This window comes from Rhineura floridana, chromosome 2 (genome assembly GCF_030035675.1).
Source record: "Rhineura floridana isolate rRhiFlo1 chromosome 2, rRhiFlo1.hap2, whole genome shotgun sequence".
NCBI classification, from domain to species: domain Eukaryota; kingdom Metazoa; phylum Chordata; class Lepidosauria; order Squamata; family Rhineuridae; genus Rhineura; species Rhineura floridana.
In genome coordinates, this window is record NC_084481.1 from 208,118,376 (window position 1) to 208,134,084 (window position 15,709).

The 15,709-nt window shown below is 43.2% G+C and overlaps 1 protein-coding gene across 4 annotated transcripts in view; it reads right to left on the reverse strand.

Annotated features, from left to right (window-relative positions):
* Positions 1–15,709, reverse strand: part of DDX24 (DEAD-box helicase 24) — a 56,468-nt gene that overhangs the window by 22,802 nt on the left and 17,957 nt on the right. For all 4 annotated transcript variants that reach the window (XM_061612036.1, XM_061612037.1, XM_061612039.1 and 1 more), the window contains 2 exons: positions 8,074–8,457; positions 123–276 (listed from right to left, as the gene is read on the reverse strand). In XM_061612036.1, coding sequence (XP_061468020.1) covers positions 123–276; positions 8,074–8,457 — 538 coding nt within the window. The remainder of the gene's footprint in view (positions 1–122; positions 277–8,073; positions 8,458–15,709) is intronic.

The window sequence follows — 15,709 nt, forward strand, 5'->3', positions numbered from 1 at the left end:
CGGCCCCCAGGTTGGGAACCACTGATCTAGAGGTCAGCACCTTGACTAGTCCTGTACTATTGCTTAAGCAGCAAGTTCTTCTTTTGCAGAAGACTGACATATTTGAAAAGGGTCTTAAATACCTGAGTTGCCGTAGGCTTGAGAGATGTGGCTGTTTCTCCTGTATTAACTCCCACAGTCGTCCCGGGGTTGCAATTACAATCTCTGGCTTCCTTTTTAGGACTCGCTGCTGCTTCTGAGGAGCCATCCCTCCGACCAGAATGGCTGTTAGAATGCCTAGAGCATATAAGACTGATTGGATATTAAGGTCCCTGGAGCATTGCTTTAGCTACTTTATATTTCAGTGCATAATGACACGCTTCACCATGTTTGTGAGAAATCACTGGAGCACCTCCTTATTGAATGTTCCTGTAAATTCCATCATCCAAGCATGTTATCACTTTGTTCATATTTATCTCTGTGTACGGAGAAGGACCATAGCTCAGGGGCAGAGCACATACTCCGCATGCAGAAGGTCCCTGGATTTCCAGTTTAAAAAGATCAGACAGGAGATGATGTAAAAAGACCCTCTACTTAAGTATCTGGAGAGCCACTTTCAGCTGGAGACCAGTCTTACCCAGCCTGGTGGCTTTCTCTGAAATGCTACTGGTTCCACACACAGGACCAGCCAGACAGGCCCAGCTTCGCAGTCTCAATGCGTGGATGAGACGATGGTGTCGGGTGGAAGGGTTTGGATTTGTTAGGCACTGGGGAACATTTTGGGACAAGCCGGGCCTGTACAAAAGGGACGGGCTCCACTTGAACCAGAATGGAACCAGACTGCTGGCACTTAAAATTAAAAAGGTGGCAGAGCAGCTTTTAAACTGACTGAGGGGGGAAACCCGACAGGAGCTGAGAAAGGTCCGGTTCGGAATAAACCTCCCCCCTGGGATAAAAACCAAAGAAATGATGAAATTTTAAAAGGGGTAGGCCTAGAAGTAGGCATTGTGAGAGCAGGGGCACAGGATATAAATTCAGAAGAGCAAAATTACCACAGGCCAAACCACAAGTGCCAAAGACACTTGAAGAGAGACACTGCTTACAAGTGCCTCTACGCCAATCCTAGGAGCCTCCGAACCAAGATGGGAGAACTGGAGTGCTTGGTCTTAGAGGAGAGCATTGATATAGTGAGCATAACGGAGACCTGGTGGAATGCAGAAAACCAGTGGGATATGGTTATCCCTGGATATAAACTATATCGGAAGGACAGGGAAGGACGTATTGGTGGCGGAGTCGCTCTATACGTGAAAGAAGGCATTGAATCCAGCAAGCTCGAAACCCCAAAAGAGGCAGACTCCTCCACAGAATCGTTGTGGGTGGTGATACCGTGCCCCAGGAGGGACTTAATACTGGGAACGATCTATCGTCCCCCTGATCAAAATGCTCAGGGAGACCTTGAGATGAGATATCCTTTTTGACCCTTCCTTGTCTCTTGAGGCTCAAGTGGCCTCGGTGGCACGGAATGCGTTTTACCATCTTCGCTTAGTAGCCCAACTACGCCCCTATCTGGACAGTGACGATCTCGCCTCAGTTGTTCACGCTCTGGTAACCTCTAGACTGGACTACTGTAATGCGCTCTACGTAGGGCTCCCCTTGAAGACCGTTCGGAAACTTCAGCTAGTGCAAAATGCGGCAGCCAGGTTGTTAACGAGGACCCGCTGGTCTGCGCATATAACACCTGTCCTGGCCCGCCTGCACTGGCTGCCTATTTGTTTCCGAGCCAGATTCAAGGTGCTGGTTTTGACCTATAAAGCCTTACACGGTGTGGGACCACAATACCTTGTGGAATGCCTCTCCCGCTATGAACCTACCCGTTCACTTCGTTCAATATCCAAGGCCCTCTTCCGGGTACCAACTCATCAGGATGCCCGGAGGATTGTTATTAGATCTAGGGCCTTTTCTGTGGTGGCCCCCAAACTGTGGAACAGCCTACCTGTGGAGATACGCCTGGCGCCGACTTCCGGGAAGGGTGACTTAGCCTGTGCCTGCTTTTGAGACGGGCTCCTGCCTCAAAAGAAGCTTATTCAGATATATCAGTCAGTTTTTTCTTTTTTTTTTGACTGATTAAACTTCTCCCGGGTAGGGAGAAACGAAGAGATTAACCTCAAAGCCTATTTTTGTTGGGACGACCAGATCTCATTAATTTATGGGACGAGGTCCAGCCGACGAAGGTGGGACGGATTTTCAACAGCAAGCTCTATCTGTTAAAGCGAACGTTCATCTTATCTTCTAAGAGAGAACGCACTAACAGGCAAGCACCCTTCTTTCTATATTTTTCTTTTACTTGACTTAAATTGTTGCTGTTTAAAAGAGATTTGCCAGATTGATCGGTTTTTGACATCTCACTGGGGAGCCGTAACTTCTCTCTGCTACGCACTAATTAATAGCTTATCTCTGTTTTTGTTGCAAAAAGCTGTCCTGGATTTGCATTCTAAAGATATACACAGAAGAGGGATTTCTATTCCAGATTTTTATTTTGAAAAATATTATACTGTTTTGAGACTACTCTCTTTTTGGTCTATTTTATTTTGACGAATCTGTTTCTTGACGATTGCCATTAATTGTTTCGATCCTGGGAACTGCATTTTGTTTACTTAACTATTGGAGAGATAAGGCTGTCTGCTCTGTTTATACTGTGATGTCACCAAGTTTGGAGTATTAACCCAATTGTTGCTGAAATAAGAAGTGGTTTTCCTATATTTTTCTTTTAAAATGGCAATTAAGAAAGTGGCTGAGAATCTGGAAATAACTATGTTTCAGAAAATAATGGATGAGATTGAGATAATGAAAATTGAATTGAGTAAAATGAAGCAGGAGATTAAAGATATAAGGGTCCCTGTGAGAGAGGTGACCCTGGAAGGGGTCCCTGTGAGAGGGGAGACCCCGGAGATTGGAACAGGGGTCCCTGTGAGAGAGGAGACCCTGGAGACTGGAATAGGGGTCCCTGTGAGAGAGGAGATCCCGGAGATTGGAACAAACGTGGAACAGGAACAAGATTTGGAGTCTATGGACTTTAGAAATAAAATCTATTGTTTGGAACTCAATGTTATCTCTGAAGAAATTAATGAAGATTCTAGAGATAAAGTTATCAATGGCATGGACTATCTTCTGGACTGGAATGATGTGATGGAGCCCAATATAGAGAAAATCTATGGAATTAACTGCAGCCATGTGACAATGGAAAAACTTTTAAGAGATGACCCAGTGTATTTTGAAAAAAAGAACAGAGATATGATTTTACAGCAGTATTTCAGCAACCTATTCAGAATGGATGGCAAGAAAATATTTGGGATAGAGGTAATTCCCATCAGACTCTTACTATATGACTATGGCTTTGACAGCAAGATTATTATGGAATACTGATAATGGAAGATTGGATATTGAAATTACTGGACTTAACAAGACTACTGAAGATGGAAGATGGAAAATGGAATTACTAGAGATAATAGAACAATGGCTATTGAAATTACTGAACCTAACAGATTCTGATGTGATGGATTAATTGAAATGTTTATTTTGACTATGGTTATGACAATAAGATTATCATAATTAGTAATGAGATGGATTAATCGATATGCTTATCTGGAAAAAAAAATTGATAGATATATTTCTTAAAGAATTGAAACCTCTCTTTGACTTTTTGTGGAAAGAATAAAGTAATGTTTATGAGATTTGATGATTAAGTAAGATAACTACTGGAGGAAAGTGATTTTATAATATGACTTAAGAGACAGGATTGTTATATATTATAGACTTATAACTGATTTGATCTTTGACAAATGGGAAGTCAATATTTTACTCTTTATTTTTTATTTTTGTTTTTTTTTTCTTTTTTTCTTTTTGTTTAACTATTTTTGATTTTGTTTTTTGTCTTTGAATGTTTTATGATTTTGTCTTGTATGTTTTATGAAAATCTGAATAAAAATTATTGAAAAAAAAAAAAAAAGAGATACGCCTGGCGCCTTCGGTACTTTCTTTTAGGCGCCAGGTTAAGACCTGGCTATACTCCCAGGCATTTTAATGTTCAATGTGTTTCATTTAATTTTTTTTTCCGTTTAACTTGTTGCTGATTTTATTGTAATTTTATTGTAATATTGTATTTTAATCTTGTTTTGTTCTCCGCCCAGAGAGCTATTCGCTATGGGCGGTTTAAAAATGAAATAAATAAATAAATAAATAAATAAATAAATAAATAAATAAATAAATAAATAAATAAATATGAAATTGAGGAAGCATCCAAACTAGGAAATGTGGTAGTAATGGGTGACTTCAACTACCCGGACATAGACTGGCTGCCTATGTGTTCCAGTCATGACAAAGAAGCAAAGTTTCTAGATATTCTAAATGACTATTCCCTAGACCAGTTGGTCATGGAACCGACCAGAGGGACGGCAACCCTGGACTTAATCCTCAGTGGGGACCGGGACCTGGTGCAAGATGTAAGTGTTGTTGAACCGATTGGGAGCAGTGACCACAGTGCTATTAAATTAAACATACATGTAACTGGCCAATTGCCAAGAAAATCCAACACGGTCACATTTGACTTCAAAAGAGGAAACTTCACAAAAATGAGGGGATTGGTAAAAAGAAAGCTGAAAAACAAAGTCCAGAGGGTCACATCACTCGAAAATGCTTGGAAGTTGTTTAAAAACACTATATTAGAAGCTCAACTGGAGTGCATACCGCAGATCAGAAAAGGTACCGCCAGGGCCAAGAAGATGCCAGCATGGTTAACGAGCAAAGTCAAGGAAGCTCTTAGAGGCAAAAAGTCTTCCTTCAGAAAATGGAAGTCTTGTCTGAATGAAGAAAATAAAAAAGAACACAAACTCTGGCAAAAGAAATGCAAGAAGACAATAAGGGATGCTAAAAAAGAATTTGAGGAGCACATTGCTAAGAACATAAAAACCAACAACAAAAAATTCTATAAATACATTCAAAGCAGGAGACCAGCTAGGGAGGCGATTGGACCCTTGGATGATAAGGGAGTCAAAGGTGTACTAAAGAACGATAAGGAGATTGCAGAGAAGCTAAATGAATTCTTTGCATCTGTCTTCACAGTGGAAGATATCGGGCAGATCCCTGAACCTGAACTAACATTTGCAGGAAGGGATTCTGAGGAACTGAGACAAATAGTGGTAACGAGAGAGGAAGTTCTAGGCTTAATGGACAATATAAAAACTGACAAATCACCGGGCCCGGATGGCATCCACCTGAGAGTTCTCAAAGAACTCAAATGTGAAATTGCTGATCTGCTAACTAAAATATGTAACTTCTGTCCCTGGGAAACTGGTAGAAAGTATTATTAAAGCTAGATTAACTAAGCACATAGAAGAACAAGCCCTGCTGAAGCAGAGCCAGCATGGCTTCTGCAAGGGAAAGTCCTGTCTCAGTAACCTATTAGAATTCTTTGAGAGTGTCAACAAGCATATAGATAGAGGTGATCCAGTGGACATAGTGTACTTAGACTTTCAAAAAGCGTTTGACAAGGTACCTCACCAAAGGCTTCTGAGGAAGCTTAGCAGTCATGGAATAAGAGGAGAGGTCCTCTTGTGGATAAGGAATTGGTTAAGAAGCAGAAAGCAGAGAGTAGGAATAAGCGGACAGTTCTCCCAGTGGAGGGCTGTAGAAAGTGGAGTCCCTCAAGGATCGGTATTGGGACCTGTACTTTTCAACTTGTTCATTAATGACCTAGAATTAGGAGTGAGCAGTGAAGTGGCCAAGTTTGCTGACAACACTAAATTGTTCAGGGTTGTTAAAACAAAAAGGGATTGCGAAGAGCTCCAAAAAGACCTCTCCAAACTGAGTGAATGGGCGGAAAAATGGCAAATGCAATTCAATATAAACAAGTGTAAAATTATGCATATTGGAGCAAAAAATCTGAATTTCACATATACGCTCATGGGGTCTGAACTGGCGGTGACCGACCAGGAGAGAGACCTCGGGGTTGTAGTGGACAGCATGATGAAAATGTTGACCCAGTGTGCGGCAGCTGTGAAAAAGGCAAATTCCATGCTAGCAATAATTAGGAAAGGTATTGAAAATAAAACAGCTGATATCATAATGCCGTTGTATAAATCTATGGTGCGGCTGCATTTGGAATACTGTGTACAGTTCTGGTCGCCTCATCTCAAAAAGGATATTCTAGAGTTGGAAAAGGTTCAGAAGAGGGCAACCAGAATGATCAAGGGGATGGAGCGACTCCCTTACGAGGAAAGGTTGCAGCATTTGGGGCTTTTTAGTTTAGAGAAAAGGCGGGTCAGAGGAGACATGATAGAAGTGTATAAAATTATGCATGGCATTGAGAAAGTGGATAGAGAAAAGTTCTTCTCCCTCTCTCATAATACTAGAACTCGTGGACATTCAAAGAAGCTGAATGTTGGAAGATTCAGGACAGACAAAAGGAAGTACTTCTTTACTCAGCGCAGAGTTAAACTATGGCATTTGCTCCCACAAGATGCAGTAATGGCCACCAGCTTGGATGGCTTTAAAAGAAGATTAGACAAATTCATGGAGGACAGGGCTATCAATGGCTACTAGCCATGATGGCTGTGCTCTGCCACCCTAGTCAGAGGCAGCATGCTTCTGAAAACCAGTTGCTGGAAGCCTCAGGAGGGGAGAGTGTTCTTGCACTCGGGTCCTGCTTGCGGGCTTCCCCCAGGCCCCTGGTTGGCCACTGTGAGAACAGGATGCTGGACTAGATGGGCCACTGGCCTGATCCAGCAGGCTCTTCTTATGTTCTTATGTTCTTATTGATTACAACTCTAATCAGCCACAGCCAACCTGGCCAACTCCAGGAATGACAATATGTTATAGATGCATCAAGGGAAGGAGCCACAGTTCAGTGGTAAAACACCTGCTTTGCATGCAAAAGGTCTCTGGCTCAATCCCTGACAATTACAGTTTAAAAAATTAACAGGTAATGGGAAAGACCCTCCGCCTGAGATCCTGGAGAGATGCTGCCGGTCAGAGTATGCAATACTGGACTAGTTGCACAAAAATCTAGCAGAAGGCAGAATCTAATGTTCCAAACATAATCTATTAATCAATTCTAAGATACCTTTTTGGGGAATAATTTGTACTACAAGCACAAGTCTACACAGAAGCATCTCCTAAATATTTTTTAAAAAACAACCAACAAATTACATGACAAATGGAAGACAGTACCAGTAACAGAAAAAAATGCAAAGGGCAAAGCCAAGAAATAATAACCGAGCCATAATAAATATTTTCCGACATGTTTTGACCATCTTCCATCAGAGGAAGTCATCCAGCAATTAGCTGAACACAAAACTGCATCTCTTTCTAATATAACATATGCAGATGACCTGCATCTCCAAACAAAATAGAATTCATCCCGTATTAAAGACAGTACCGTATGTGTATCTTTATTAATAATAATAATAATAAACCATACCCATGCAATTCTGTGCCAAGGAAGGTGGAGTTCTCAACCTGTGTAAGTTATGCAAATAATAGTCACTCTTATTTTGAATAATTTATCTTGGCTTTGCTAGTCGGAGGAAGGAAAGCAATCAAACAGGGCACTGAAGTTCCATCACCAAGGAATGGAACTCCCATTCTGCTACCCTTCCAGCTTTTCAAACGTCAGCAGGCCACACCCAGACACTTTTAAGTACATCTTCACAGCAATGAGGGCTATATATTTCATTTCAAAAAGGAAATAAAAGCAATCTGAGGATTTTCTATGGAAGCTGAATATGCACCCCAGTATCATATTCTGTGCTTTTTCTGCAGAGAAGACTAAAACTGCAGGAAACTTTTATCTGAAGAAACGTTTCCATATTAGGACAGGGAAACTGAAGCAACGCACTTAAAAAGGAGCCAGAAACGAAGTAAGCAATGGAAGCCTGCCCTTTCTATATATGTGAGCCAGGGCATCAACTGAAAATTAAATTGTTTTTATATATGCAATTGTTCCATATATGCTTTTATTATATTGCGAAATTGCTTCGAGATGCTTCCTACGAAGAGATTCACAAATAAAATAAGTAACAACACGAGGAACAGACGTACCTGTGAACTTGTTCACTGCATCAATATGATGCTTCACTTGGACAGCCAGTTCCCTTGTAGGAGTTAAGACCAACCCAAGAAGAGGACTGCTTTCATGCGCAACATCATCATGTTTTGGGGGACCCACATCACATTCTGCATCCTCCAACACCTTCAGGTTGCCTGTTGCCAGAGATTTGTCATCAGCAGCAGCACCATGAGCTTCATCCCTTTCCAGGTTTAGGCCTTCCGTTTCCTCACTAGCTTCCTTCTTTGTCTTCTCATCCTCACTATCCCCTCCTTCTTCAAGCAGGCCATCACTTCCACTTGCTAAACCTTTCGATTTGCGCCACTGCAGAATGGAATGGATCATGGGAATGGCAAAAGCAAGAGTCTTACCGCTTCCTAAAACACACACAAACGAAAGGCAAGTTAGAAACATAGGAAGCTACCTTAGGCCAGATTAGACTGTTCCCCCCCCCCATCTACCCTGGTATCGCCTATTCTACTCTGACTGGCAGCTGGTCTCCAGGATCTCAGGCAAGAGGGTCTTTTCATCATCTGCCTGCTCCTTTCCGGTGGTGATTGACCCTGGGATGTTTTGGATGGAAAACAGGCGCTTACCACTGAGCTAGGGTGCCCTCCCCTAATTAAAGCCAAGCAACATATAAAATTGTCTTATAATGAGTCACATCTGTATTGGGATCAGTGCTTTTTAACACAGCTGGGTATGAACTGCTTGGTACTCCTGGTCAGTCGGAGGGCAGATTAGGGAATAGGGATTCAACCAGTGCTGGATGGGGTTGCACTCCCCCTGAAGTCTCAGGTTCGCAGTTTAGGTGTACTATTGGACTCAGCTTTGAATTTTGAGGCCCAGATTACTGCTGTGTGCAGGAGCGCATTTGCCCAATTAAAACTGGTGCGCCAGCTGCTCCCGTTCCTGGAGCTGCCTGATCTGACTAGGGTGATGCATGCCTTGGTTACATCCCGCTTAGACTACTGTAATGCGCTCTACGTGGGGCTGCCTTTGAAGACTGTTCGGAAACTTCAATTGGCACAAAGAGCTGCAGCCAGAGTGCTAACCGGGGCTGGTTACAGGGATCATACAACCCCCCTGTTACAACAGCTCCACTGGCTGCCAATCTGTTTCCGGTCACAATTCAAAGTGCTGGTTTTGACCTACAAAGCCCTATATGGCTCAGGTCCAGGCTATTTGGCAGATCGTATCTCCCTACATGAACCTGCCTGGGATTTGAGATCTTCAGGTGAGGCCCTTCTTGTGCTCCCCACACCTTTGCAAGTACATATGATGGGGACACGAGATAGGGCCTTTTTGGTGGCCGCCCCTAGGCTATGGAACTCCCTTCTGAGTGAGGTGCGGTTAGCTCCCTCCTTGCCATCTTTCCGGCGACAAGTAAAGACTGTTTTATTTCAACGGGCATTTGGGATAGAGAACGACTAGGATTAAGTGTCCTAGGATTGGTGACTACATTATATGGTCTTATTATTTTAAATTGTCTGCTGTTTCTAATGTACGTTTTATGGTTTTAATTTTTCTCAAAGTTTAATTCTATTTTTAATTGTATACTTTGTATGTTTTAATGGTGTGTTGTTTTTAGTTGTAAGCTGCTCTGAGTCCTATTGGAAAAAGGGCGGGGTAGAAATAAAGTTTATTATTATTTATTATTTTGGTGGCCAAGTCCATGGATGACATGACATTTATTAGGGGGCTGGAGCAATTATTCTAAGAGGAAATACATCATTTGAGACTTTTTAGTTCAGAGAAAAGGTGAATAAGGGAAGATGTGACAGAAATATATAAAAGTATGCATGGTGTGGAGAAAGCGGAGATTTCCCCCCCCCCACATACTACTGAGAGCCATCAAATAAAACTGAATGGCGACAGATGAAAGAAAGTACTCATTTGCACATCATTAAACTATGTGATTCACTACTCCCAAGATGTGGCAATGGCCACCAACAGAGCTGCCTTTAAAAGCGATTAAGACAAATTCATCACCAGGCTACCAGTGACGATAGCTATTTGTTACCTCAAGAATCAGAGGCAGTGCACCTCAGAAAAGCACTAGGAGGGATACCGCCCTCAGTGACTGCTGCAGGCCTCCTGTTGGTGAGTGTGAGACACAGGATGCTGGACTATCCTTGCCTTTCATACTGACTGACAGCAGTTCTCCAGGGTTTCAGGCACAGGTCTTTCCCCATCAACTACTTTCTGATCTGGAATTGATAAGGACTGAACCCGGGTCCTTCTACATTAGGGTTGCCATATTCCAGTTCCACAAATCCGGGCAGGTTAATTTGCATATTATGCAAATTATTTGCATATTATTTACATATTATCCATATTATTTGCATATTAAAATTTGGATTGTCCAGTTGTTTTGTTTTTGTGCCTAGGAATTACCACCAAAAACTGGGGAAAGACGTGAGAAATCTTTTTTTTAAAAAGCAACATTTTCAGCCTTAAATGCCTAGACTCTAGTTTCCAACACTAGGGTGTATTTATTGATTGACTGAGAGAATTTATATCCTGCCCTTTTGCTGTTAAAAACAGAGCTCAGCACAGCTTACAAATATAATAAAAACAATAAAAATACACAATCAATATAAAAACATAATAAAAACACAAAATAGCAACAAACAAAGTAAGTCAGGGCAGCAGTACAGTTAACCATATACGATATATTTCAAAGATGTGGTGGGTGGAGAAAAACAAGCCAAAATGTTAGGAAAAGGAGTCTTTCACACCACATACTCAGTTCTAAATACTGTTGCAGCAAGTTTTACAAGTTCCTCCAGTATTCCACTGGTGCAGGCACTCAGAAATTCAAAGTATCTGTATGTTTCTTAGGTTTTATAAAAGCAGAGCTTCGCTTAACTCAAAATTTCTTCTCCCTTTGATCAACCACATCTACACAGGTTCCACCTCCATACTCAAAATGAAACTGGGCCTGGAAGTGTGCAACAACTCCACACATACCTTGCTAATTAGATTACCAATGCCAGGATGTCTGTCTTATCAACTACTCTCCTGCTCCCCCCCCCCAGGCATCATGAAAGACCCAGTCCTGGGCTCAGAAAGAAAATAAATAATAATAATAAATTTAATTTATGTGTCGCCTATCTGGCCATTGGCCACTCTAGGCGACGTACATGTAAATAATTAGAACACAATACAATAAATACAATAATACAATGTAAAAACAATACAACAGCAAAAACAATACTAGTACAGGGTTAGAGGCATTTCAGTCATAACAGTTAACCCTCCCTGGAAATCCCAAAGGCCTGTTGAAAGAGCCAGGTCTTTAAGGCTTTACGGAATACATTTAGGGAAGAGGCGTGCCGTAGATCTTGTGGGAGGGAGTTCCATAAGGTGGGGGCCGCCACTGAAAATGCCCTCTCTCTAGTTCCCGCCAATCTAGCTGTTTTTGTCGGCGGGATTGAGAGAAGGCCCTGTGTGGCTGATCGTGTCGGGCGGCATAATTGGTGGTGTTGAAGGCGCTCCTTTAGATAAACTGGGCCGAGACCGTATAGGGATTTAAAGGTTAATACCAACACCTTGAATTGGGCCCGGAAAGCAACTGGAAGCCAGTGTAGATCGAACAACACTGGTGTGATGTGATCCCGGCGGCGACTATTCATAAGTAGTCAAGCCGCCGCGTTTTGTATAAGTTGTAATTTCCGGACCGTTTTCAAGGGTAACCCCACGTAGAGCGCATTACAGTAATCCAATCGAGAGGTGACCAGGGCGTGTACCACTAGTGGGAGCTGGTGAACAGGAAGGTAGGGTTGCAGTCTTTGTATGAGGTGTAGTTGATACCAGGCTGCCCGGCTCACTGCCGAAATCTGAGCCTCCATGGACAGCCTGGAATCAAGTACAACCCCAAGGCTGCGGACCTGGTCCTTCAGGGGCAGACTCACCCCATTGAACTTCAGATCAACATCTCCCAACCTTCTCTTGTCCCCCACGTGTAGCACCTCGGTCTTATCGGGGTTCAACTTCAGCTTGTTCCTTCCCATCCATCCACTCACGGATTCCAGGCACTTGGACAAGGTCTCCACAGCCAACTCTGGTGAAGATTTAAACGAGAGATAGAGCTGAGTGTCATCCACATATTGGTGACACTGCAGCCCAAATCTCCTAATGATTGCCCCCAGCGGCTTCATATAGATATTAAATAGCATGGGAGAGAGGATAGAGCCCTGTGGCACACAACAATTGAGAGGCCAAGGTCTGAAACCTCCTCCCCCAATGCTACCTGTTGGTATCTATCGGAGAGAAAGGAACGGAACCACCGTAATACAGTGCCTCCAATTCCCAATCCCTCCAGGCGATGTAAAAGGATACTGTGGTCGACAGTATCAAAAGCCGCTGAGAGATCGAGGAGGACAAGAAAGGTGAATTCTCCCCTATCTAATGCCCTCCTCAGATCATCTACCAGAGCGACCAAGGCTGTTTCAGTTCCGTGACCAGTCCTGAAACCCGATTGGTATGGATCCAAGTAATCCGTTTCATCCAAGTGTGTTGTCAACTGGTTGGCCACCACTCGCTCAATGACCTTGCCCAAGAATGGTAGGTTCGAAATTGGGTGAAAGTTATTAAAAACTTGGGGATCCAAGGAGGGCTTCTTTAAGATGGGCTTTACAATTGCCTCCTTGAAAGCTAATGGCATCACACCCTCTTGCAAGGATGCGTTAACCACCGCTGTAATCCCCAGGCCCAGTTTCTCTCTGCAGCTCACAAGGAGCCACGATGGGCAAGGGTCAGTTAGGCAAGTGGTAGGCTTCACAGTCGAAAGCACCTTGTCCACATCCTCAGAAGGGAGAAGCTGAAACCGATCCCAACTTACCGGCATGCAACTGGTCAACTCTGGTTCACTTACTGTATCCACGGCGCACGGGATCGAGCTCCGTAAGTGTTCGATTTTATCGGCGAAGTGCTTTGCCAATATGTCACAAGAGGCCTTTGACTGTTCCAAGGGTTCCTGAGCAACTGGACCGACCAGGCTTCGGACCACCTGGAATAGCCTCCTGGGACAGCACTCCGCAGACGCAATAGAGGCAGCAAAGAAAGCCTTCTTTCCTGCCTTTATTGCCACTTGGTAGGCAGCTACTGCTGCTCTAACCTGTGTCCGGACATCTTCGGAGCGGGATTTCCGCCACCGGCGTTCTAGTCGTCTCACCTCCTGTCTCAGAGTACGCAACCATGGTGTATACCACGGTGCTAACTGAGTTCTATTCAGGGGGAGAGGACGTTTCGGAGCCACCCGGTCTAATGCCCTGGTGATCTCATCATTCCACTCCTTCACCAGGGTTTCGACCGGGCGACCTTCAGCAGGTTCCAATTCCCCTAGCGCAGTTAGGAATCCACCCGGATCCATCAGGTGCCTGGGGCGGACCATTCTAATGGGTCCGTCGCCCCTGGTCCTCTTCAAAGTATTGATAAGCCTCTTGTTTTAATTGAAATAATAATTATAAATTCTTGTTCTTATCATTAATGGGAGTTAATTATCTTGCATATGCTGCTGTTGCTTCTATAGCTGTAACGGAGTGAGGTTAAAGATAAGTGAAATGCAAATAGGAAAAAAAAACACAGAAGGCAGTAACACTTTCCTAAATGTAATACCATACCAACCACAACAAGATTCCTATGAGTAAGGCAAAAAACTAAGCATCTCACAACCAGTCAGGATTCCTAACCAAAAACCAAAAATAGGATAAATGAAGAAATATTTATATAAGCATGACTATCAAATATATTTATTATTTACACAAACTGTAAAGATATTTATAGTGCAATCCTAGGTTTATTTATTCAGAAGCAAGTCCCAGTGTATTCAGTGGGGCTTACTCAAGCAGGGACAGAAATGCAACCTCAAGTGATAAGCAACTTCATTCACACAACCCAAAATTCCGAATCATGCCACTTTACGCTGTTTTGCAACTGTTTATACTTGTTTTTATGGTTATTGGATTTTAAATGGCTTTATTTCTTGTTGTGAGCTGCCTTGGTTTCCAACCCTACATCACAGGGGTGTTGGAAAGACTCCATACACGCACACACTGCAGATGTATAAATACATACAGCCCATATAATAGTTTATTGTCAAACCAGTTGGTCATTGCAGAAAAATGTATTAGTTTTTTTAAAAAAATCAGTATTACTTTCCTACAGAATAAAAACTGTAATGCCTAAGTAAGCCCTGCCTACTTGCTTTAAAATAGGACTGGAGAAGGGGGCAGAAAGAGTTAGAACACAAACACAATTCTTTTTTACATTCACTCCAAAGTCCCATTGATTTTGAGCACATTCATAACCATGTCTACTCAAAAGTAAGTCCTATGGAATTCAATGGGATTTACTCTGGCCATATGGGATTAGCATGCTTTTACCCCCACAAAAGCAAGTATTGGGAAGGTTTTGAAAACACTGCCCAGGATCTGACTCCTGCACACAAGAGGAAAAGAAACTGAAATGTATATACTTACCCAATTTATGAGATTTCAGATAAACAGGGGGGGAAACCACCATTTTGTTTTCTAGACACTGCCTCAGGTGAATGAAACTGAAACACAATCCCTGATTGGCTGCAATGCTGAACGGGCAGGGTTAAAGCTACAAAGTGCTATAGTACTACTGTTTAAAGAAAGATTTAACAGTCGGGGGGGGCGGCTGACGTTTTTATGTATATCTGGAGAACTGGACCACCTAGAAACTTAATTTTTTTTTAAATTAAAGCTGAGAATCCGGGCCACCTAAGGGGCTAGCTGGGTGGCATGCATAGAATCCGGGTAAAACCCGGCTAACCGGGCAATATGGCAACCCTATTCTACATGCAAAGCAGGTGCTCTTCCACTGAGCAACAGCCCCTCCCTACATATATTTTTACAGCAGAATTTCAGGAAAATAAGAGTAATAGGCGGTTTCAAAAGCAAAGCATTACACTATTTCATGTTATTTTGAAAATGGAAATGGACTGCCTTCAAGTTGATCCTGACTTATGGCTACCCTATGAATAGGGATTTCATGGTAAGCAGTGTTCAGAGGGGGTTTACCATTGCCTCCCTCTCGGGCTAGTCCTCCCCAGCTGGCTAGGCCCTGCTCAGCTTGCCACAGCTGCACAAGCCAGCCCCTTCCTGTCCGCAACTGCCAGCTGGGGGCAACTGGGCTCCTTGGGACTATGCAGCTTGCCCACGGCTGCACAAGTGGCAGGGCACGTAACCCCTGAGCCACTCACTATGGGGGTGATCATTAGGAGAGTCAGCCACTGAGAAGACTCTTCTCAGTAGCTAACACTCTCCCCTTTTATGCTGATTGGCTCCTTGGGACGTCTGTTATTGGGGAGAAGGACTGAGGAGTGTGGAGATGCTGACTGGAGAGCAGCCAGGCGAGGGAGTGTGGCTGGGCATGGCCTGACTATAATGAAGGGACCTTGCACTTGTGAATTTGCCACTACACTACTGGTTGGATTACAACTCTCATCAGCCCCAGGCAACATGGCTAACGGTCAGGAATGAGTTGCAGTCCAACAGCATCTGAAGGGCCACAGGTTCCCATCTCCTGCCCAAGGGCAACCTTTGCACACCAACACCAAGCAAGCAACGAGCCACTACCAATTTTTTCCCTAGAGCA